Consider the following 25067-nt stretch of genomic DNA (forward strand, 5'->3'; position numbering starts at 1 on the left):
ACAGCAAAAAGGTTCCTGGTTTGAAACCCATCAGGGGCCGTTCTGTGTGGAGTTTGCATGTTCTCCCTGTGCTTGTGTGGGTTTTCTCCAGGTACAGTGGGTACGGAAAGTATTCAGACCCCTTTAAATTTTTCACTCTTTGTGTCATTGCAGCCATTTGCCAAAATCAAAAAAGTTCATTTTATTTCTCATTAATGTACACTCAGCACCCCATCTTGACAGAAAAAAACAGAAATGTAGAAATTTTTGCAAATTTATTAAAAAAGAAAAACTGAAATATCACATGGTCATAAGTATTCAGACCCTGTGCTCAGTATTGAGTAGAAGCACCCTTTTGAGCCAGGACAGCCATGAGTCTTCTTGGGAATGATGCAACAAGTTTTTCACACCTGGATTTGGGGATCCTCTGCCATTCTTCCTTGCAGATCCTCTCCAGTTCTGTCAGGTTGGATGGTGAACGTTGGTGGACAGCCATTTTCAGGTCTCTCCAGACATGCTCAATAGGGTTTAGGTCAGGACTCTGGCTGGGCCAGTCAAGAACGGTCACAGAGTTGTTCCGAAGCCCCTCCTTTGTTATTTTAGCTGTGTGCTTAGGGTCATTGTCCTGTTGAAAGGTGAACCTTCGGCCCAGTCTGAGGTCCTGAGCACTCTGGAAGAGGTTTTCTTCCAGGATATCTCTGTACTTGGCCGCATTCATCTTTCCTTCAATTGCAACCAGTCGTCCTGTCCCTGCAGCTGAAAAACACCCCCACAACATGATGCTCCCACCACCATGTTTCACTGTAGGGATTGTATTGGGCAGGTGATGAGCAGTGCCTGGTTTTCTCCACACATACTGCTTAGAATTAACGCCAAAAAGTTCAATCTTGGTCTCATCAGACCAGAAAATCTTATTTCTCATAGTCTGGGAGTCCTTCATGTGTTTTTTGGCAAACTCTATGCGGGCTTTCATGTGTCTTGCACTGAGGAGAGGCTTCCGTCGGGCCACTGGACGGCCAGGTCTAGGAAGAGTTCTGGTCGTCCCAAACTTTTTCCATTTGAGGATTATGGAGGCCACTGTGCTCTTAGGAACCTTGAGTGCTGCAGAAATTCTTTTGTAACCTTGGCCAGATCTGTGCCTTGCCACAATTCTGTCTCTGAGCTCCTTGGGCAGTTCCTTTGACCTCATGATTCTCATTTGCTCTGACATGCACTGTGAGCTGTAAGGTCTTATATAGACAGGTGTGTGCCTTTCCTAATCAAGTCCAATCAGTTTAATTAAACACAGCTGGACTCCAATGAAGGAGCAGAACCATCTCAAGGAGGATCAGAAGAAATGGACAGGATGTGAGTTAAATATGAATGTCACTGCAAAGGGCCTGAATACTTATGACCATGTGATATTTCAGAAAATTTCTACATTTCTGTTTTTTTCTGTCAAGATGGGGTGCTGAGTGTACATTAATGAGAAATAAAATGAACTTTTTTGATTTTGGCAAATGGCTGCAATGACACAAAGAGTGAAAAATTTAAAGGGGTCTGAATACTTTCCGTACCCACTGTACTCTGGTTTCCTCCCACAGTCCAAAAACATGTATGTCTGGTTGATTGGTGACTCTAAATTGCCCATAGGAGTGAGTGTGAGTGTGTGAGGTTGTTTGTCTCTATGTGGCCCTGTGATGGACTGGTGACCTGTCCAGGGTGGACCCCTGCCTTTCACCCAGAGAGAGCTGGGATAGGCTCCAGCTGATCCCTGGGTCCTCTGGATTATATTAGCCTTCTTTGCTCTAGACTGGAGCAACTGATCTGCTTCTTTTCCAACTATCCCTGCCCTTTACCAACTCTCAACCCATGATCCCTAGCTACATAAGTAATAGGGGGCAGAGGGACCTGTGCGGTTCAAAACACCCGTAGGTTTAGTTGTTAAATCACCAGATCACAGTGAAAAGTTAATTCCTTTGGTTGATGTGTAACTTATACATGTTACATGTTTTGGTCCATGTTAGTTAGTTGTTAGTTAATTCTGAATACTGTAAATAGGCTTTTGTGACAGTCACTGTTGTGTTGTTGTTTCTTGCCTCTGGTGTATTTGTCACACACACTATTTCAGGCAAAAGTGACTGGCACTGCACCGTTTCTGTCATTTTCAAAGTTACACAGACTAGTACGAAGCTCACGCTACAACAACATTTCTTGTTAAAATGTGCAACAAACTGAGGTAATCATGTATCGCTGAAAGAAATTCACAACATTTTTTTAACAGCTCATTTTCGTGACATTCCAGCAAAAAAAAAGAAAGACTGGCAAGACCAAGCAGGGACAGTAATGTCAAAATCAAAGTCATATTTGTGGCTGCATGTGACATAGTGACATAAAAATGGTTTTGGAAGTGCTGTGGGCTCTTGGTGTCCACTGGTATGTCTTCCTGTGTCGTTTTCAGGAAGTGATGGTAGCTCCACCAGTATGAGTGTGAATCCTGCAGCTGACAGTCGGGTTGTCACGTCTCTGAAGACAGAGGGAACACCCTTAATTTAATTTATACAAATACTGTGCCCAAAAATAACTTTGTGATCTAATGAAAGTCTCCATTATTATTCTATTCTGCTCATTTCCTTCCCATTTGGACTTCTTTATTATTTTGTTTTGTTTCTGTTTTGTGTGTGGTTTTCATGTTTGTAGTACATAAAGAAAATGGGTGAACATGTAAAGAGATGATGTCATCCAGAAGCCACACTAACAAACAAGTGAAAAACAAACAAACTATAACAGTCGTTATTTGTGTTTCATGCAGAGAAAACCATGTAATCTTTTTTATGCTGTGTGCCAAAAGTATTATTCTAACCATACTGTACTAATGTCATGGTTTGAACTTGTTGTTGGAAGGTGACACAACACTTTGTGGTCCATACTTCCCATTTGTAGCACATGAAACATCTGCCCCAGCATGTGTGCCAGCTCAAACTCCTTCCTGATGTCAAGCAGGGAGGGCCAGACAGGGTGGGGGAGGACAAATTGAAAACAGACATGAGGGGAAGTAACGTGCGGCTTCGTCAGACTTTTAGTTCGTTCCCTACATTTTTCTTTCTTCATTTTCTCTCCTTTCCCTGAGTCAGTGAAGAAATTATGAAGAAAAGCACCTCAGAGTGCTGAGCATCACACTGGCCACTTTACAGCAACTGTACTTCAGGCAGAGTGTTGATATTAGAGCCCAAACACCAGTTAAACCTCTGAAATCTGATGAGTAATGTAGATGAAATCCAGACACTTTTACGCGTGAGAAAATCTGTTTAGCTGCCAAACTACAGTTGCGATCACTATCAGGTGTTCTGACTCACTGACCCTGTGTCAGATAGTCAGACAGAGGAGTGTTTACTGGTTATTCCAGTGGTCTTGTGGTCAACTAGTCAATGTCTGCTGTTGTATAATCCTTCAGTTCAGCAGCTGAGAGACGCTGGAAGTGTCATTTTCGTAAGTACAAATTAGCACTGCCTCACATGAGCTTCACTCTGGCTTTAATTCAACTCCACTCTCTGCTCAGAGCTTCTTCTCTCTTGACATCTCAGGAATTTAAAGTGTATTATAATGTGGAACTGATATGCAACAATGAGCCCCGTTTAAACAGCTTTGTGTTAAGTATCACTGCAGGAGGTTTCAAAGCCACATCGATTTCTCACAGTCCTCAATGCATCTGAACTCCAGCCACCGACTCGCCCATTACAGGCTTCAGTGACAAGAAATGATCTACCCCTATCAATATACTCTGCTCCTGTAAGGGTTTATGGAACTAAACAAAGACAAGACAAACAAAGGGCCATGTGTTATTGCTTACAACAGGCCATGGTTTAGCAAATCATAACTTCTTTTGTTCAAGTAACAAGGAGATGTTACCCCCAGTTGATACATCCTGCAAATTATGCAGCTTCAGGGGGAATAGAAGGGTTCCCCTTTCCCCAAAAGTCAATAAATCCACTGTCCTGGACAAAACAGAGACAAAATCTCATCTGAACAGAATTCACTTAGACTTAAATTCCTGTTGTGTGTTATGCTCACACACACACACACGGTCTCCAAAGTTCCCCTAAGTATTGAAGTTACCTTCACTACAGTACTATTGGTTGGTGTTGTAAATCCAGTTGGAATATAACTACATCTAAAACGTCAGTAATTTGCTTGATTGCAATTTTAATTTCATAATTGTCATGCCCTGGGCACAGCTGCATTTATGTTGGTGCTGTGATCGAGGCTCGGATTGTATCTATAGTCCCAAATCAAAAGGGTTTGTTTTGGTGGCCTACAGCTTCAGTTTTGTAACAAAGTTTGCAAAACCTGAAATGACTGTCACTACTATAAATTTCCAGAGTTAAAAAATGCCTCCTCACATTATGACCTGACCTTCACATTTTTCTTATCAGCACAATTCTTGTCAAAACTGTTGTGCACACCCTGGACACTCACTGCATTGATAGCAATGTGGCAGTGAAATTATTATCTATGCAAATGTGAATGTTTCAGTGTCTTCCTTAGGTGGGTGCATGTTTGTGGCATGAATTTGATTTCATGTTCCATTATGCTTTGCCACCTGCATATTGTTTATTGTTGTTGTTCTTTTCTCTCTCCTCTATCCACTCGGGGCAGGTGCTGCTCAACCTGAGCCCGGTTCTGCTGGAGGTTCTTCAGTTAAAGGGAGTTTTTCCTCTCCACTGTCGCCAAGTGCTGCTCATAAAGGGTTTGTTGGGTTTTTTCTTTTTGTAAAGTGCCTTGAGATGATTGAATTGTGATTTGGTGCTATACCGATAAAACTGAATTGAACTGAATGTCACATTGTGTAAAATGTGTCTTTCTTAGAGAATATTTGCTCAATCTGGTTTTCTCCCATTCTCTGAAAACAATGAGCCAAAGAAAAGAGATGTGTACATGCTGAGAAAGTAGTTTATTATTTCATCTCTTCACAACATCCTCAAACCAGATATACATTTTCAGGCAATCTCCACCCATTACCTCTGTATTATCTAGAAAATACATTTGAAAAAAACTACTGTCCTCTGTAAGACAAAAATAAACAAAGTGTTTAACTTTACTGAAACAGTTTCAGTAAATGGTCCCATGCATTGACCCCCAGCCACTGTGTTGTTAGCATTTGTTATGACTGCAATTATCAGTGTTCTCACAGTATTTACAATAGCAAAGAAGGTGCAGTCCAAGACTCAACGCAGTAACAACACAGTGTTGAAGTAAACCAAACTGACACAGTGAGACATTCATACATGGAGTACTTTGTTTTTTTAAAGTAACCTGCATACAAAAATCTATACAGGCAAGTATCTGCTTTATGTTTTTTAAATTTAATATCAGAAATACCATAGTCATCCTTTTAAATACAAAAACAATATATAAATAAGAATTTTCCGACCTTTAAATATCATCAATAAATATCTGAGAAATTTCTCACACCTCAGTCTGACAAAAAGAGACCTGAGTAATGCACGGGCTCAAAGGTGCATTTAAAGGTGCAATACATAAACTTTCTGCGCACCCCTCAAGCCTCACCGTCCTTTTTCCAAGCACAAGGGAGGGAACGGTGATCATCACCTTTAAAACAAACCATGAGTCCCTAGAGCCAGTGTTTGGTTTGTCTGTCCTGGGCTATTATGGCACAACAAGGCTGCCTCTGCCTCCTTCTAAGATTAAGAAAATGTTCTAAAGTGCAAAACAACCTAAAATAAATTAATGCGACTGAATAAAACACAGGAATAGCTGATTTCAAATAACCGGACATTTCAGATCTACACAGTCACTGCATAACCTTGGGAACGTCTCCTACACAACTTGCGGATCCACACCCAGTAAAGGAAGATCATAAACAGCCAGTAGCAGACGTAGGCCACAGAACCATAGATGAGAAATTTGATCTCCAGTTGCTTCTTTGGCGTTGACCAGTCCAGTTTGGTCTCCCTGTAGATTGTGTAACTGAGACCACTTAACAAAATGGCTGCCCACACTGACAGAGGGATGAGGGGCATGTAGTTCCCTACAATGTTACGCCTTCCTGATGTGCCCCAGCTGCTTTTGTTCATGGTGATAATGGAAAAGTACTTAGAAGGTAACAGGCTGGTCATGTACAGAACTGCATAGAGGGACATGAAGATCATCACCATGTCTCTGCGTAGGAGACAAGCGTAAGCGGCTTTAATCATCCCGATTATCTGGATGCAGCACAGGACCCAGAGAATGTTCCACACCGTGCCCGTCCAGAAGAGCTTGATGACGGTGGCGGTGACGAAGAACGGGAAGATGCCTGCGACAATGGCCTCATAGGTCATCCAGAGGTGATGCTTGTGCCACCACATGGCATTGTAGAGCCACTCACGGAAGTAAGATTTTGTCCAGCGAATCTGCTGGTTGAGCCAGCGCAGAAACGGGGCAGGTGTCTCAGTGTAGCATTTGGACCGTGCTGTGTATCTGGAGAAAATGGCAAAACAAAACAAAGGCAATAAAACATCTGTGCAGTCATTCATAACTACTTCATTGCATCATTCAAGGGTAACTGCGTGTTTGGGTCTATGTATATTAACGTGAAGAAGCTTCTTACTTTGTGGCAAAACCCATGCTCAGCATACGGTTGGTGAGATGTCTGTCGTCACCGAAGGTGCAGTGAGTCCCCAAAAACTTCTGATTGTACCAAGACTCCAGAAACTGCTGGAGGAGATCATTCCTGTAGAGACCTTTGTGAACATGAAGAAACAAATGAAATGTTATTTACAGAGCCTCAAAGCCATAACTACTGCTGCTTGATCTCATCATTGATGCGTTGGCTTACCCAAGGGTCCACTAATGCAGGACACACAGTTGAAGAAGGACTGGCAGGCCCTTTCGATGTTGAAAGCCATCCAGTACCTAAGACTGCTCATGAAGCTGATGTACGAGTCTTTCAAGTTGAGAATCATCACGTCTCCTCCCACAGCACCATACTTGTCGTTACTCTCCAGCACTTTACACAGCTCCACTGTGGCCAGAGGGTCCAGCTTAGTGTCTGAGTCACAGACCTGGAGGAGAGAGAGAGAGAGTCAGGTCATTAACATTTTGAAACACAATAATTTTCTTTTCATAAAATGTTCTTGAAGTATTGAAAATGCGAACAGAAAAAGGCATACCTGTACATAATCAACTGAATCCTTCAGTGCTTTAAAGGCCGTGTACATCACCTCCCGCTTGCCGCCCCACTTCTGCATGATTGCCACACACCTTCTGTTCTGGATAAGGTCTTCTATGTCTCGTACTTGTGGATCTGTTCCCATATCGATATAAGGATCCCAACCCGGACCTGCTGTTTCAGCAGCCTGCTGGGCCTGGTTGGGGTCCCATGTATGGTAGTTGTTGTTCCACACATAGCAGGCGGGATCCTGGTCTGCAAACACCTCCCTGAACATCTCCATCATATATCGGTCATCATCGGAGTTTCCATCTATCACCAAGATGATGCGCAGCAGCTCAGAAGGATAATGGAGGGCCTTGATGGAGTTGAGGCACTCTCGGAGATAGACCGGGTCCTCCTGGTAAGCCGATATAGTGAGCGCAATAGATTTTGTAAAGGTACACGGCTTTTTGCGGGCTCTCATTCGCCGGTGCTCAATGAAGGCGAATAAGCTCTGGACCATCAGGTGGAGGGACAGGAGTAATCCATAAAAGCCAAACGCAATAAGTCCATACATGGTGCTCCCCAGCTGGAAACCCTTAATATAGGCCCAGATCATGACAGCCAGGACTAACAGAGCAAAAAGGAAAGTGAAGATGGCGCGGATTACTGTGCCGCACTTCTTCAGCACAGGTTTTGGCTCCATTGTGATTCTTTAGACTAGAGAAAAAGACACCACATATTAGTATGACGTGTACATGCATAAAGGACTGGTTGCTACTGTTCCCCACATACTAAAAACCCACACTCATGGTCCTTTGGTTTGCAAAAAAGGTGCATTACATGAATTTAATTGTTTATGTGGAATGTTGAAAGGCACCTGAACAAGCACCATAAAGTTATTTTAAATGAATAAATAAAAAATAATAAATCTGCCAAGCCTTAAGCTCCTAGAGTGTTATTTAGGGAACCTGTTATACTCACAAGTACAATAAATAATATAACATATAATATAATAATATTATATAAAAAATATAAAAATATATAAAAAAATAATATAATATATATATAAATAATAAATAATATAAATATAAATAAATATAGTGGGTCTAATTCAATTAACAGTTTGTATATAACAAGTTTAGAATTATGACTTACTGAAATGACAATACATATTTGAAATACTGTAAAAACATATGGCTGACAAAGAAAACAAATAAAGAATGTGCTTATTAAATGACTGAATTATTAAGATAATAGCAAAAAGAACAAAGAGTTAATCATTCACATTCAATTACACTGCATTCGTGAATTTCCGTTATTATTTTTACAGGTTCCCGTAATATAACATAGACACAAATTATATTTCATCCTACCTGATCTCAAGCTCGGCTGGATTTTAAAACAAGGAGACACTCAGTTCGTGTTTATCAGGAAACTTGGCGCAGACTTCTGTGCTTCAGAGTCCACTGTGATGCAGAAAGGAGCCATGTGCCCACTTTTTATACCTGAGAATTACTGTGTAATGCGCGCCCCCGCCCACCCGCAATCGGCGTGAGTCAGCAGCAAGACGCACCGGGTGCACGCCTGTTTTGTTTTCTTTTGACATGGCAACACCCAAAACTTTGCCCTGTGTGACGAGGTGTATTTTAATATTACCTGATACTGCAGTTGTGTTGTATTTCATTTTATTTTATTTTGCCTTAATTCCATTTTTAAAATTTTTTTTTTAATTGAATTTTATTTTGTTTCATTTTAAGCAGCCCCAAGATCATCCTCAAGACTAGTTTTGTTCCTTTTATTCAAGATTAAATACATGTGGGAAGTGTGAGAGTTTTAACAATGTTTAACTAAATATATTTGTGAATCATGTATCCTGCCTTCTTATGCCAAAAAGACAAATCTGAGGTATTCAATCACATTAGGACTAAGAGAAACATAAGTAACCCATCCATCCATCATCTGTACCCTCTATACCCTATACCCAGGGTGAATTTATTTCAGCGATACATGATTACCTCAGTTTGTTGCACATTTTAACAAGAAATGTTGTTGTGGCGTGAGCTTTGTACTAGTCTGTGTAACTTTGAAAATTACAGAAACGGTGTTATATCACTTTTGCCTGAAATAGTGTGTGTGACAAATACACCAGAGGCAAGAAACAACAACACAACAGTGACTGTCACATATTTGCCAAAGGTCCAGTGTAATAAAAGCCTATTTACAGTATTCAGAATTAACTAACAACTAACTAACATGGACCAAAACATGTGACATGTATAAGTTACACACCAGGGAGCCTATCCCAGCTCTCTTTGGGTGGAAGGCAGGTGTACACTCTGGACATGTCTCCATCACATAGAGACAAACTGCCACAGGTAAGTAATTCCTTGAGGTTGTAATCAGACTTGTAAAAAAGTGAGATGTTTCCCTCTGCTGGCTCGTATCTGAAACTGCACGTCAAACCAAAGGTGCAGAAAAATAGAAGCAGGAAACTGATTCCTTTTAATTGTCAAGTGTTATAGTGGGAGTGCAGCTGGTGTCACAGGCTAAAAGGAAATCTCATGTGTGTTCTGTGCCGCTAATCTCTGACTTCAAAAGACAAAAGCTGTCCCATATGGTTCTCTGAGTTGCTGCTACTGTCCGCTAACCATGATTACATCCCTGGAGAGTTTCTTCATGGGGAAATCTGCTGACCGCTCATGAGGGTCCACACCCTTTGCCACAAGAGCTGGCCTGAGCCGTCAACAGGGTTCACGTCAGACCTAAATAGAAGCCACCAGCAACTGTTGTCATGTACGGAGGCTGAGCCAGTCAATGTGTTTAGATGGTGAGCCGGCCTTACTGGATATGTCATTATATGTTGGTTTTCTCCATGAGCTCTTGCAGGGGTCACTAAATATAGGAAATTAAATAAATCAATAATATCTGGGTTTTTTTCTACATGTTTTTATCTTAAGCAATCGAATATCAATGTGTGTCTATTTTGATGATTAGCATTCAATTAATATTCAGTCAGCTTGTCCTTTTATTTCTTTTTTCTGCAGAACCGTGTTAACTGCATGTTCAAAACATCTGTTACTGGAGCCAGCTTTCTGTCCAAGGCCAGGTGTTCAAAGAAAATGTGTGCACCATCCATCATGCCTCATACTAGTCAGAGCCGTTGTTTGTTCATAGGCTCTGAGTGCTCAGAAATCTTAAGGCCAGTCTTTTCAGTGGTCAAGCAAATACCTGATGAATCACTTCTTTTCTCTCCACCACACCCAAGCAACCAAAAGCACCAGTCGCAATTTTATATCAGTTTTTAAATCTAGAGAAAACGCTGCTGGATACTGAATTGCCACTTTTCCAACAGTGTTTCATCCTCAGTGATTATGGAGTAAGTGTGCAACATGCGTTACTCTTTCAACCCACAGAGAGCAGTGTAGCAGCATTTTTATACTCTTGGTGATTTACTTTTGGCTCACTATAAATTTCAAGTTTGCTTCTTGACTGTTCTGTGCTATAAAGACTTCTCAAAGATTTATTCTTAAGCGGGAACCATGTCTGCCCATTCATTGTGAAGTCATTAAGAGCTTGTAGAGCCAAATTTATAGGAGGCCTGTAGCTCCGTCACACAGGACGCTGCAGCCTAACCAAAGATATCACTTATGGCACTGACACAAGTGGCTTTTAGAAGCATATATACTGATGACACCTGTCTGTGAACTCACAGTAATGTAATGTCTGGGTGAGAGCAGTCACTGCTGTGTGAATGGTAAGACATGAGAAATGCATGCTCCTGCCTCACTTCTAGACCTGCACAATGCACACACACTATAGCACCACATACAGTGGGTACGGAAAGTATTCAGACCCCTTTAAATTTTTCACTCTTTGCGTCATTGCAGCCATTTGCCAAAATCAAAAAAGTTCATTTTATTTCTCATTAATGTACACTCAGCACCCCATCTTGACAGAAAAAAACAGAAATATAGAAATTTTTGCAAATTTATTAAAAAAGAAAAACTGAAATATCACATGGTCATAAGTATTCAGACCCTTTGCAGTGACACTCATATTTAACTCACATGCTGTCCATTTCTTCTGATCCTCCTTGAGATGGTTCTGCTCCTTCATTGGAGTCCAGCTGTGTTTAATTAAACTGATTGGACTTGATTAGGAAAGGCACACACCTGTCTATATAAGACCTTACAGCTCACAGTGCATGTCAGAACAAATGAGAGTCATGAGGTCAAAGGAACTGCCCAAGGAGCTCAGAGACAGAATTGTGGCAAGGCACAGATCTGGCCAAGGTTACAAAAGAATTTCTGCAGCACTCAAGGTTCCTAAGAGCACAGTGGCCTCCATAATCCTCAAATGGAAAAAGTTTGGGACGACCAGAACTCTTCCTAGACCTGGCCGTCCAGCCAAACTGAGCAATCGTGGGAGAAGAGCCTTGGTGAGAGAGGTAAAGAAGAACCCAAAGATCACTGTGGCTGAGCTCCAGAGATGCAGTAGGGAGATGGGAGAAAGTTCCACAAAGTCAACTATCACTGCAGCCCTCCACCAGTCGGGGCTTTATGGCAGAGTGGCCCGACGGAAGCCTCTCCTCAGTGCAAGACACATGAAAGCCCGCATAGAGTTTGCCAAAAAACACATGAAGGACTCCCAGACTATGAGAAATAAGATTCTCTGGTCTGATGAGACCAAGATTGAACTTTTTGGCGTTAATTCTAAGCGGTATGTGTGGAGAAAACCAGCCACTGCTCATCACCTGCCCAATACAATCCCTACAGTGAAACATGGTGGTGGGAGCATCATGTTGTGGGGGTGTTTTTCAGCTGCAGGGACAGGACGACTGGTTGCAATTGAAGGAAAGATGAATGCGGCCAAGTACAGAGATATCCTGGAAGAAAACCTCTTCCAGAGTGCTCAGGACCTCAGACTGGGCCGAAGGTTCACCTTTCAACAGGACAATGACCCTAAGCACACAGCTAAAATAACAAAGGAGTGGCTTCGGAACAACTCTGTGACCGTTCTTGACTGGCCCAGCCAGAGCCCTGACCTAAACCCTATTGAGCATCTCTGGAGAGACCTGAAAATGGCTGTCCACCAACGTTCACCATCCAACCTGACAGAACTGGAGAGGATCTGCAAGGAAGAATGGCAGAGGATCCCCAAATCCAGGTGTGAAAAACTTGTTGCATCATTCCCAAGAAGACTCATGGCTGTACTAGCTCAAAAGGGTGCTTCTACTCAATACTGAGCACAGGGTCTGAATACTTATGACCATGTGATATTTCAGTTTTTCTTTTTTAATAAATTTGCAAAAATTTCTACATTTCTGTTTGTTTCTGTCAAGATGGGGTGCTGAGTGTACATTAATGAGAAATAAAATGAACTTTTTTGATTTTGGCAAATGGCTGCAATGACACAAAGAGTGAAAAATTTAAAGGGGTCTGAATACTTTCCGTACCCACTGTATCTGACTTTACTGATGTGGTCCACATGTGAATTCTTTAGCATCATCTTCTCAGCTCAGCCAGATGCCACTGTGTTTTTGATCCAAGAGATGTAATTGCAAACTTTTGTGTAAACCCCAGGCTTCTTTGTGAGAGCACAGACATGCCCCCAAGATACAACTCCCTGGAGCTCTTTGTTGCATATCATGGGCCCCCCGAGTCACCCTGAGGATAACATAGATGAGGATATCTTATCAAGAGGCAGAAACACTGTTTTGTAAACAGGAGCCATGATCTCAGTGTTACCTGACAGGAGTCCCTCCCTCCATCTAGATAGATAGATTTTCTGTGGTTTTTGGAAAAGATATGCAGGAACGCATGTGTCATCACTCAGGAGAGGTGCATCTAGTCATTGCACCTTATGTGGGTACCTTGCTGGAAACTCCAGATAAAGAATATACATCAGCAAGTGTCTGTGAAATCACAGCATGAAAAAGAGCTTTGATAAACCAATATGTAGCTCGTAGCTCACAGCCCTCGTCGCTGGGACGAAAACTCCCCAACCAGAAATCTGGCACATTGTCCCCTCACTGGCACACTTTGAAGGACGGGGTGCAGGATACACAAAGTTGTTCAGAGCACCAGGTCGACTCAGGTTGATCAGTGGTGGATAAACTTGGTTGAATTAGTATGCTGTTCAGTGCCTTCTGGTTCCCAAATGTCATGCTCCCCCAGCCGAACGTCAACATTTGATCTGAAACAATAAAACCCAAAATGAGAGTCATGAAAGTGGTGTTAAAGAAAGGACATCATTCTAAGCTTTCAAGCACAACATAAATCTGTCAGGTTTTACCAGCTGCTGAGTCTTAGTTTGCATGTAAATGGAGAAACAAGTTATGTGATGATCTCTTACTCTGGTTTACAGCAGAGAGCACCCACCCATCAGACAGTAGAGCTCCACCACAGTTACTGTACCCTGTAAAGACAGACACTTGGTAGAGCTCAGAGGTTTCTGGGCACTCGTACTCTCCGACATGCTTGTCGTCCTCCTCCAGGGCAAATACTGTATAAACATTAAAAAATATATAGAGCAAAACTTTTAGTGATATTTCAGTTTTTCTTTTTTAATAAATTTGCAAAAATTTCTACATTTCTGTTTTTTTCTGTCAAGATGGGGTGCTGAGTGTACATTAATGAGAAATAAAATGAACTTTTTTGATTTTGGCAAATGGCTGCAGTGACACAAAGAGTGAAACATTTAAAGGGGTCTGAATACTTTCCGTACCCACTATAGATAGATAGATAGATAGATAGATATATTCCATATATTCCTGTTTGATGCAAAATGTCTAAATATGCAGCTACACTTGACTAAACCCTATGATTAGACACTTTAGGCTAAAGTATAATGCATTCCCATCCAGCAGAGGCAAGTCCCACCTATCTCATTACTCTGTGGTACACACACCGTTCGCCTCATTCCTTTTCCAAACTGCATTTGATTGCTTGAAATCCTCGACTGCAAAAAGCTGCAGCAACCAGGCACAGCCTGTGGAGACGTGGGGGCTACAGATAAAACTGTCTCAGGTTGCTGATGTGTGCAGTTTGTTTACTTGTTCTGTTTAGATCTCACTAGGCTGATAAATTGTCATTACAGTTTCAACCAAGAACATGAAACTACAGCACATCACAGCACTATCCTCCAGTGACATTTATTTGCAAAAACTAAACCTACAAAATCATTAAAATGTGCAACACATGCAAAGACTCCCAAACCTACAATAATTCACGAGGGGGGGTGGAAATGTCTTGACAGCTTACATGTGACATCCAGATGTCTGCTTAGGTGCACATGTGCAAAGTAGCGTCAACATGTGATAAGATGGACAAATAAGTGAAAGAAAAACAAAAGAACAACATTTTCTGCTGCTCCTGTAATCCAAAACTCCATAAACCTTTTCAGTACTCCAGCATTTGCACCCTAGAGCCTTAGAACAAATATTTATTTCACTATCCTCGCTCCCAAAATACCTTTGGAGACTCAGAGAAATCACTGTGTACAACAAAGATGTGTACAGCATATGCAGTGCCAGGCTTGTTGAGACTGAGCCCAGGCTGATTATTCACATCCTTTAGGTCTGCTGAGGGAGACCAGGTTTTGTGGTTAAAAATAGGGACAAATGTAAGGAAGTGGTTTAAGTTACTGAGGTTCAGCTTTTTTCCCCTCTGTGTGGTGTATTTATTGGGAAAAAAACATCAGATGAAACCCACTGGCACTCATTTTGACTTGAAAAACAAAATTCCTGACCTCTCCACACCCGTGAGACAGAAGGTTTGATTTCCAGTCAGCACCACAACAAGATCAACAAACCTCTGGGGCTTCGGCGCACAGCAGATTCCCACTGTTTGTGTCTGTGTGACAGCGTTACTGGAGTCGAGACATTTCAGCACATCGGCTGGCATACCACTGCTTCACGCTGCCCCCCTACAGAAGGAGGTCTGGTTTTAGAAATGCTGTGAGCTCACAGTGTTTTGCAATGACAAAAAATACTGGGTGTATTACAGTGACGCTGGATACTGCAGCATGTCATTAGTACTTCAGTGTGCACACACAAAGAAACTCACAGACATACATACATTATAGCTGCGCCTCTAGAGTTACTCCCACGCTCTCCCAGCTGCTGTAGTGAATAATAAACCCCCAACCTCCAAATGCATATATCACCCACTGCTAAAACTAAATTTCCTTTAAACCTCCACTAGTTGTTTTACACACCCAAATTGGTATTTATGCGGCACACACATAATTGCACGTTTGCTTGGTAAATCAAGAACTCTGGCAAGCCCTGGGCTCTAAAGGCTTCCCTCAAACTATAGCCTTGGGATAGCTATTAATATCCCCTTCAGACACCAGCGAAAGGTCTGCCAGTTCTGTTACAAGCCTGTGCAGCAAGAATATGTCAAAGAAAACACACATTTTAGCACCAAAATGAAAACTGGAGGATTTATCAGTCAAGATCAAATGAAACAAAGTAGTGGCGATGTCTAGACTTTAGCTAAAACGAGCATGTAATTTAGTGTTACAAATGGAGCTAATCCGTACAGTGTAATTTTAAGATGTAGTGAAGTTAAGTAGGTCATTTTATTTTAAAGTTTCCTCAAGTTAGACTGAATAGTTTTTGGTCCTGGTTTGAGAGATTTCTCAGTGGGGGAGTTTCTCAGATGCTGAATATTTATGTATCCATTAAAAAAAGGTAATGATAACAGAAACATGAGTCCTCCTACACACTCAAATATGGGTGTTGCTCTGAACTCATGCAGGGGCTGAGAGCATGTACACAGGCACATGATCAAACATGTAGTGTCTCTCACGCTTCATTCTCGCTCACTCTTCCACCTCTGTCTTTCCTCTCTTCCTCCCCCTCACATCTGGACTATTGGCAGGACACAGTTCCTGTGTGGTGTGAGTGTATTAGCAAGGGACTCGGTTTTAGGGTTGGGCAGGTTGTAGCAGCTCACACTGTGCAGATTTGATCAGTTCAAGATCTGGAGCTTCATTGTGTTTTACTTTGTGAAAAAGTGAAACCATCAAAGCCACCACCATCACTGAGATGCTTCTTTCTCTGATGGTCTGAATTATTATTAGCACTGTGAGCTCAGGATCAAGACATGACTATTTAATGACAAATTTGGGGATTTGCTTTATTTTAGCATCTCCATTAAGTTTGGTGTTTCTACTGTAAATGTCAATGTTCTTTCAATTTCAACTTTCACTGAATTACATGGCAACAAATTTGGCAAACAACTCTAGTCAGCTGAGATTTGTTTGAACAGACGTTGGTTCAGACCAACTGTTTTAATGTTCGTACAACATTTCTTTAAAAACATCTGTTAATTCTTCAACCTGAAAACTAACCTTGCACCGTTTTTTTTTTTCTGTTTCCACTTTATTATCGCTATTTTTACATATCAACACAAATCAATGGAAACATTGTGTTTTGTAATTTGCTGTAATGTTCCACAGAAAATGCTAAAATAGTAGAAGGGATATCTCACAACCATGTCATACAGATGTGTAGGCAGCAGAACCAAGAGTAAAGAGGAACCACATGGGATGAACTATGTCCATGCAGTCAAACCCAGCTGACACATTTCCCCCCCACTGTAAGGTAGGGCTCCATCTTATATTTCAAATCTATTATATTACTGCCTTTTCCTGTTTTAATACATTCCCATGATTTTTTTTTTTTTCTAATTTGATTTTGAGGACTTGACTGAGACAGATGCAAACTGGAGCCAGGTCTGCAGGTGTCTGCTGGTGCCATTCTCTCCCATGCATACAGTTACGCAACCTTTGGCATAGGAATGTATGATTTAGGTTTACAGAGTGAAAAGCACCCTGTAGCAACCAAAAACATCCCATCATGCTCAAAACTTCCTTTTTCATGTTAAGTGGACAGTGGCAAGGAGGAAGTCACCCACAATTTTATAAATCGCCTCAGTCAGCATAAATTGTTAATAGATTCTGCTGTCACTTTCAGTGAGGAGACATAAAAATGGAGTCTGTACTGTACGTGTCCTGATGTCAATGCAGACAGTCAACAGAAACAGTAATTACACTGAAGCTCAACCACAGAGAGGAAAAACACATTACACAGAGGGATCACTGGCGCACATGAGAAGCTGCAGCCGCACTTTTTCTCAGGTAGTCATCTCAGCAACCCACAATTTATGATGTTTGGTTACTTGGTGTTTTCACTTGTGGAGTTTCCCAAAGGATTAAATCTCTAACATGTGGAATTTGTGGCAGATGTGTTACGGCAAGAAATGTAACGTCAGACTTCAGATCAAACAGATCAACTTCTGGAAGATAAGAGAAGTTAGTCAGACAAAACAACAGGCTATAACTTTCTGTCAGTGACCTGTGCTTTGTTTCTGAAAATACTTTAACACTATAGAGCTGAGTTGGCTGCATGTGAGAGGCTTAATGGGCTTGACAGTCGGGGCGTGGGTGCTGCCTGAGGTCCCGCCTCAGCGTGAGCGGTGATGTCAGCTTTTTTTTAGGGAGTCAGGGATCTGAGAGGCATAATTTCCACATCCCAGTCAGACTTGTCCAGAGTTGCTTTTGCAGCGGACACATCTTCATCAGACCGAGGTTTCACAAAGGTAGGACACTACATCTTTAACATCTGTTAACTTTTAGAAACTTTAGCTCAGTTACATCAGATCAGGTTCTTTGGAAGAGAATAAACGCATTTAACATGAGCAGCTATAACAAACATCTTGTCTGGTTTCAGAAAGTTATTTCGACAGCAATTAATTGTATGAATTTGGTCATTATGCAAATAAAAACATAAAGGCTATATGTCTCTGTATGGGGCTTTGTGGGAACTGTTCATTTATGCAAGAGTGGTTTTATTTTCTACAGCTGGACTCTCATTATTACTTTGCAAAAACTTGTTCTCATCAACTTCTGTTCCTCTTTAAAGTTTTCATGTGGTTTTCAGTTGGTGGCAAAATAGATGCACTCGTGCATGTTATGCAAATCTTGCTGAGAAAAAAGTTTGTTTGGTTTGTAAAGCATTACGTCTCCAACTATCATAGACAATCTGGCTGCTTTCGCTCGACCGTTATTGGGCTTTGACTGAGCCTCAATGATTTGTGTGTCATTCATTCGTTCAATCAGTCATTTAACTTAATCTGGAAAAAAGCTGGTTATTAGTTTGTTGTTGTAGGTGCTCACATTAAAACATAATAAACAAGAACAAAAAGAAGAAGCTGTATCAGTTTTGTTCTGCTTTCCTTCTCTGTGCATAGAGAGCGATGATGGAGCGAAGTGAAAAAACATTCATGAAATGAGTTTGTGTTTATTATACATGTTAGCTTTTATTATCTGGTTCATCAGTGATCACAAACATCCTTGTGTAACAGCCTATTCACAGACATTATGCAGTTAAGCCTGAATAACTTCAATTTTTGTGTCTTGGTACGTCACAAGAAAATTGGCTAAATTCCCATAAATTCCCTCATAAGCAACATTTTATTTATTTTTTCCATTATTTTAATTAGTTTTGGTTTTTTTACTATGCATTTCAATTTTTTGTATCTTTTGTTTTGTTACATTTTGTTTTGTTTTGTTTTTCTAGACTGACCATTCAATGTATTTTGTGGTTTATGATTGGTACTGGTATCCCATGATTGCAGTCATCCCCTTATGTCTACAGCCTTTTTTCAGGAACTGGCAGAGATTTTTTTTAAAAACGCATTTAAGAGCATTTTAAGTGTAGACAGAAAGTCATTGTAGAAAACCAGTTATTTTGTCTAAGAGCTTTGGCTGCTATATAGATAACATTTATTTCTGTTTGTGTTCCAGGTTCTCTAAGACAATGATGGAGCTAATGACTGCTACCCCTTCCTACAGCATCAATACAACAGATTTCACTGGAAGAAATGGTTCTACGTATGACGACGACGAAGAGTACGACTACAAGGACGAACACGCTGAACTGAGACAGTCTCTTAACATTATGTCTCTCATTGTTTACTGCGTGGCCTTTTTTCTCGGTGTGTTGGGTAACGGAGTGGTTATCTGGGTGACCGGTTTCAAGATGAAGAAAACAGTGAACACAGTGTGGTTCCTCAACCTTGCTGTGGCCGATTTCCTCTTCACAGCATTCCTTCCCCTAAGTGTGACATACACAGCTTTGGATTTCCACTGGCCTTTTGGCAAGTTCATGTGCAAGCTGAACAGCACCATGAGTTTCCTAAATATGTTTGCCAGTGTGTACATCCTGGTCGTCATCAGTATGGACAGATGTGTGTCTGTGGTGTGGCCCGTCTGGGCCCAGAACCACCGGAATGTGCGCAAGGCATCCTGTGTGAGTCTGGGTGTTTGGGTCCTGGCTCTGATTCTCAGCGCTCCATACTTCGTCTTCAAGGACACAGCAACATCATTTTATAATAAAGACATCGTCAACTGCTTCAACAACTATGCTCTTTCTGATGACTATGAAACATTGTCTGTGAATCAGCTGAGACAGTTTCGTCATCAGGCCATGACCATCACCCGCTTCCTCCTGGGATTTGTTGGCCCCTTCACTGTCATTGTCTCCTGTTATGCTGTGATAATCCATCGTCTCAGGAGGAGCCGCACCCTGGCCAGCCAGTCAAGTCGCTCCTTTAAGATCATCGCTGCTGTTATCACCACTTTTTTCCTCTGCTGGGCTCCTTATCACATCATGGGTCTAATTGAGATGGTGAATCACACGGCTGCTGATGAAAGTGAAACATTACACCATGTGATCACCATCGGGGTCCCCATAGCCACCAGTCTGGCCTTTCTCAACAGCTGTCTGAACCCACTGCTGTATGTGTTCATGGGCCAGGATTTCAAGGATAAAGTCCGCAAATCCATCCTGAACGTGTTGGAGACTGCCTTCCAGGAAGAGGTTTCTCGTTCTTATACCTACACAAACTCAATGGTCACCAGTCGAAGTAAAGACAAGTCTGTTTCTGATGCCGAGCTATAGGGCTGACCATGACATAAACAAATACTCTAACTGTATATAGCAAATGATATAACAACCCAAACAACCTTCTCACTCAGTTTGAGCTTTATGAGCTCTCCCCTGTGTTGTGAGCGTGGCAGTGTGTGTGGCAGCACCACAAAAACTGATTCAGCTGACTTCTGATTGCTATGTGTCTAAGCATGCTTTGATAAACATGTTATTTAGCATAAGGACATAGTGAATATACATATTAAAATTACAAATGATACAGCCTATGAGATTTTTATGTTTAAAGTGGCAGTTACATTGTAGAAATACTTTTTGATAATGTAAGATTTCCCACTATTCATCTGTTTTATTAGCTGAATCTAAAGATTGTTTTCAGAAATATTTAGTTTGTTAGTCCTCAAGTTGCTTCTTTCATCCAAATAAGAGTCTAATCCCCAAAATATTCACATTATGAAATATTCACTTTTAGAAGTTACAACTAATAAATTAACAAACATATATACGTTAATCGGTTTTCAAAACTGTTTTTGATTACATGTCTAACCATCGATTAATTTAATAGAAAGGTGATTATGGTATATGCTGCATATTGAAACATAAAAACCTCTTTTCAATGATTTGTTCTGATTTTTAAAAAAAAGATAACTTGTTCTCATTTTTAACTCTACCCACAGATTATGTTGATGATGATGACTGACAACCTCACTGTTGTAATTATTTCCATTATTAAAATATTATTTGACACATCATGATGATCATCTCATAACCACCACATAAATCCACTAAACTGTGCTTGGCCTCTCTTTCTCTAGTATGATGTAATTATGAATATGTATATAGCCTAAATATGTGTGTATCAGTCTATCACATGATCTTATGAGACAGCTCATAATAATTGATCATTATTAACAAGACAGCAATCACAAAACACACTTTTTAGTGTTGCTCGTTCTTGAGACTTGACCAGCAGAGGGAGCAGTTTTACATCCATTCATCCATCCATCATCTATACCCACTTATTCCTTAACCAGGGCCATGGGGGCAGTTTTACATATTGAATAAATATCTGATCCAGAACCACAAATGCCACTGAAAAAACGCCCCTGAAACACATTGATTCATGAGCAGAATTTTCAAAATGGAAGTTGTGTAACAAATCTGTTTCTCTAAAGTGTAGAAGACTGATGCAACGTGCACCAGCGGTTTCTTTGTTCTCTCTTTCTCAGAAGTGTACCGCTGTCAGGAAATCATAAAGTAAGAGTGGCTTTTTGTACCACAGTCAGTTTAAGTTTTCAATCAGGCACTTTTATTGCGGTGAGCTCGTTATGACAAACCTGTAAATTTAATTAAGGTTCATTCTGTGTCCTTTCATAATATCATTTTAATGATGAAGTACTGAAAGGATATTGTAAGACATTTGTGCAGCAGGTCCTCAGCTGATAAAAGCAAACAAAGCAGCCTAGTCATTTTCAGTCAATGCCAAACTGAGATATGGTAAGAAGCTCTGTAATTAGACAACAAGATCCTTGTCTAGCTGCTCAGTTAACAAGCTAAAAAAAAAAGAAACTATTGAAATACATTGTAGTGTCTACAGTGTCGTCTACGTTTCACTATTGTGATATATGATGTGTTGCAGTTGAAGTTGTGTAACAGTCTGTAGAAACCTTTTGTGCTTTATCAAACTTGATTCATACTGCAGGGTGCAGGATGAGCAGAGGGGACATTAAAAGCACTCACCTAATGTCCAGATGTTTATTCATGCTGCTGTAACACAGAGCTATAATGGACGATTAAGACCATCTCTGAAGGCCAGCTGCTTTTTGTTCTGCCCTGATGTGGGCGGTCACCACCCCAGGACAGACCTATATTATGCCAAATCGAGTTTCTTCAGGGATTTTTCTGCTGTGAACACATCCTCACCTGAGTTCCTCAAAGGGTACGTGACCTTTGTTATTCTATGTGAGACTAAACCCAGGGTTAGAAAATATGACGATAAAATCACTGGATTTTGGTTACAAACATTTTAAATTGGATTTAGATGATAGTAGTGACTTATGAACAGAAATTAAACAAAGAAGAGAATATATATATATATATATATATATATATATATATATATATATATATATATATATATATATTTATGTATCTATAATTTGATAAAGTATGTGCTTCCATGTTATGTGTGCCTCTAATTGTCTAATGACACTGTAAAGCTCTGTTACCAGTTTGCTAGAATATTACATCCATATTACAAATCAATATATAGGAGTGAAAACTGTCTAACAAAGGTTCAGAGGACAGGTACTGACAATGGTCTTAAGGTACAGGTGAGTATAAGCGTTTTTCAGGTTTAGGTGATGCTGAACTGCAGCAGCAAACAGCAAAAGGCAGTTTTTCCTCATTTTTAGTTGTGCACCTTGGAGTGGATTAAGTATAGGTCAGAGGGCAAGAGCAGCAAGGATAAGAAAAATAAATGCCAGTGATAATTCCTGTGTCTCAGGGGAGGAAGGCTTAGTCAGTTTTCATATAAAAAGCAGTGGTGAGTGTGAATTATCTCCAGTGATGAAACTGAGGAGATAATTCCATACGACTGAATCTCTTTGTCCCACAAAGACAGAATATAAAGTTCATATTGTTTCTTCTCGTTGCTATTGCAGGACAAAAAATGGACTCGGTCTATAACAACAATATCACAACAACAGATGATCACTATGACCTGTATGGTGAACTGATAACATTTATTTCTGTTTGTGTTCCAGGTTCTCTAAGACAATGATGGAGCTAATGACTGCTACCCCTTCCTACAGCATCAATACAACAGATTTCACTGGAAGAAATGGTTCTATGTATGACGACGACGAAGAGTACGACTACAAGGACGAACACGCTGAACTGAGACAGTCTCTTAACATTATGTCTCTCATTGTTTACTGCGTGGCCTTTTTTCTCGGTGTGTTGGGTAACGGAGTGGTTATCTGGGTGACCGGTTTCAAGATGAAGAAAACAGTGAACACAGTGTGGTTCCTCAACCTTGCTGTGGCCGATTTCCTCTTCACAGCATTCCTTCCCCTAAGTGTGACATACACAGCTTTGGATTTCCACTGGCCTTTTGGCAAGTTCATGTGCAAGCTGAACAGCACCATGAGTTTCCTAAATATGTTTGCCAGTGTGTACATCCTGGTCGTCATCAGTATGGACAGATGTGTGTCTGTGGTGTGGCCCGTCTGGGCCCAGAACCACCGGAATGTGCGCAAGGCATCCTGTGTGAGTCTGGGTGTTTGGGTCCTGGCTCTGATTCTCAGCGCTCCATACTTCGTCTTCAAGGACACAGCAACATCATTTTATAACAAAGACATCGTCAACTGCTTCAACAACTATGCTCTTTCTGATGACTATGAAACATTGTCTGTAAATCAGCTGAGACAGTTTCGTCATCAGGCCATGACCATCTCCCGCTTCCTCCTGGGATTTGTTGGCCCCTTCACTGTCATTGTCTCCTGTTATGCTGTGATAATCCATCGTCTCAGGAGGAGCCGCACCCTGGCCAGCCAGTCAAGTCGCTCCTTTAAGATCATCGCTGCTGTTATCACCACTTTTTTCCTCTGCTGGGCTCCTTATCACATCATGGGTCTAATTGAGATGGTGAATCACACGGCTGCTGTTGAAAGTACAACATTAGTGTATGTGATCACCATCGGGGTCCCCATAGCCACCAGTCTGGCCTTTCTCAACAGCTGTTTGAACCCACTGCTGTATGTGTTCATTGGCCAAGATTTCAAGGATAAAGTCCGCAAATCCATCCTGAACGTGTTGGAGACTGCCTTCCAGGAAGAACCCTCTCGTTCTTATACCTACACAAACTCAATGGTCACCAGTCGAAGTAAAGACAAGTCTGTTTCTGATGCTGAGCTATAGGGCTGACCATGACATAAACAAATACTCTAACTGTATATAGCAAATGTAACGGTATATAACAAACAACCTTTTCACTTTCTGAATTCAGGAACCCACAAACCTGAAATGTTTCACCTGTTACAATTAGTTAATAAGTGCATAGAGCCAAATGTTATGCCTCTATGCACAGCATAAATGTAAATGATTTGATGTGAGTTTTATTGTTTTTTATTAATTTGTTTTTTTTCTTTCTCATCCAAGACAAGATCATTTTAATGTTTTTTTATTATCCTGTCATTTATTACTATTATTTTTTTCATCTTTTTTGTGTGAAAATACAATAGATTGTTATCCAGTAATAAACTATGGAAAATGCTTGGTTGTTTAATTGATCCATAAAAATCCAATGTTTATCATTAACCTTGAGGTCAATTACGAGGCATACAGTTTTGTTCTAAGGCAGGGGTGTCAAACTCATTTTAGGTGAGGGGCCATATGGAGGAAAATCTATTCCTAAGTGGGCCGGACCGGTAAAATCATGGCATAATAACTTAAAAATAACGACAACTTCAGATTTGTTTCCTTTGTTTCACTTTATTCCAAAATAGTACACATCACAAATAATGCTCTTTACAAAACACTTCAAATTAGTTGAAAATTCTGAGGAAAAAATTGGTGCAATTTCAAGAACACAATGTCTCAGTGATTGGAACTTAAACTTCGTCTCATATCTATCTACTATCTACTCTATCTACAAAGGCATACAACTGTAAGTCACAGCCTATCTGGGATTAAACAAAATACTCTTCTAGGAATCGAACACCTCATTCAAACGACAAGTCAGCTAGCTCCGGGCCAGCTGACAGGTCTAGGCCTACTTGCTCAGCCCCGGTATTAACAGTTTGCCTGCTTAATATAATTGCTATTGCGACACCCAGTGGACACATTTAGAACAGCAGTTTCTTTCATTGAACAATTGCAGCTAATTTAAACTTCAAATCATCTTGCGGGCCGGATTAAACCCGTTTGCGGGCCTGATCTGGCCCGCGGGCCGTACGTTTGACACCCCTGTAATCTAAGGGTGATTTTACGGGTTTT

At 40.8% G+C, this 25067-nt stretch overlaps 3 protein-coding genes and 1 pseudogene across 3 annotated transcripts; 2 read left to right on the top strand and 2 right to left on the bottom strand.

The window, feature by feature from the left end:
* Nucleotides 1–5762: 5762 nt before the first annotated feature.
* On the bottom strand, nucleotides 5763–7817 carry has1 (hyaluronan synthase 1). Its single transcript, XM_026293455.1, has 4 exons — nucleotides 7131–7817; nucleotides 6797–7022; nucleotides 6569–6701; nucleotides 5763–6438 (listed from the first exon to the last, which is right to left on the bottom strand). The coding sequence occupies exons 1-4, from the start codon at nucleotides 7815–7817 to the stop codon at nucleotides 5763–5765; spliced, it is 1722 nt and encodes a 573-aa protein (XP_026149240.1).
* A 4814-nt stretch (nucleotides 7818–12631) lies between these two features.
* On the bottom strand, nucleotides 12632–15934 carry LOC113122682 (trypsin-3-like; annotated as a pseudogene).
* A 1714-nt stretch (nucleotides 15935–17648) lies between these two features.
* Nucleotides 17649–20819, top strand: fpr1 (formyl peptide receptor 1). The gene is made up of 2 exons (XM_026293468.1): nucleotides 17649–17721; nucleotides 18929–20819. Exon 2 carries the CDS (start codon nucleotides 18942–18944, stop codon nucleotides 20082–20084), a length of 1143 nt encoding a protein of 380 aa, XP_026149253.1. The 5' UTR covers nucleotides 17649–17721; nucleotides 18929–18941; the 3' UTR covers nucleotides 20085–20819.
* A 940-nt stretch (nucleotides 20820–21759) lies between these two features.
* On the top strand, nucleotides 21760–24344 carry LOC113122261 (chemokine-like receptor 1). The gene is made up of 2 exons (XM_026293467.1): nucleotides 21760–22008; nucleotides 22835–24344. Exons 1-2 carry the CDS (start codon nucleotides 21821–21823, stop codon nucleotides 23988–23990), a joined length of 1344 nt encoding a protein of 447 aa, XP_026149252.1. The 5' UTR covers nucleotides 21760–21820; the 3' UTR covers nucleotides 23991–24344.
* Nucleotides 24345–25067: the final 723 nt, after the last annotated feature.

Source organism: Mastacembelus armatus, chromosome 16 (assembly GCF_900324485.2).
Source record: "Mastacembelus armatus chromosome 16, fMasArm1.2, whole genome shotgun sequence".
NCBI classification, from domain to species: Eukaryota; Metazoa; Chordata; class Actinopteri; order Synbranchiformes; family Mastacembelidae; genus Mastacembelus; species Mastacembelus armatus.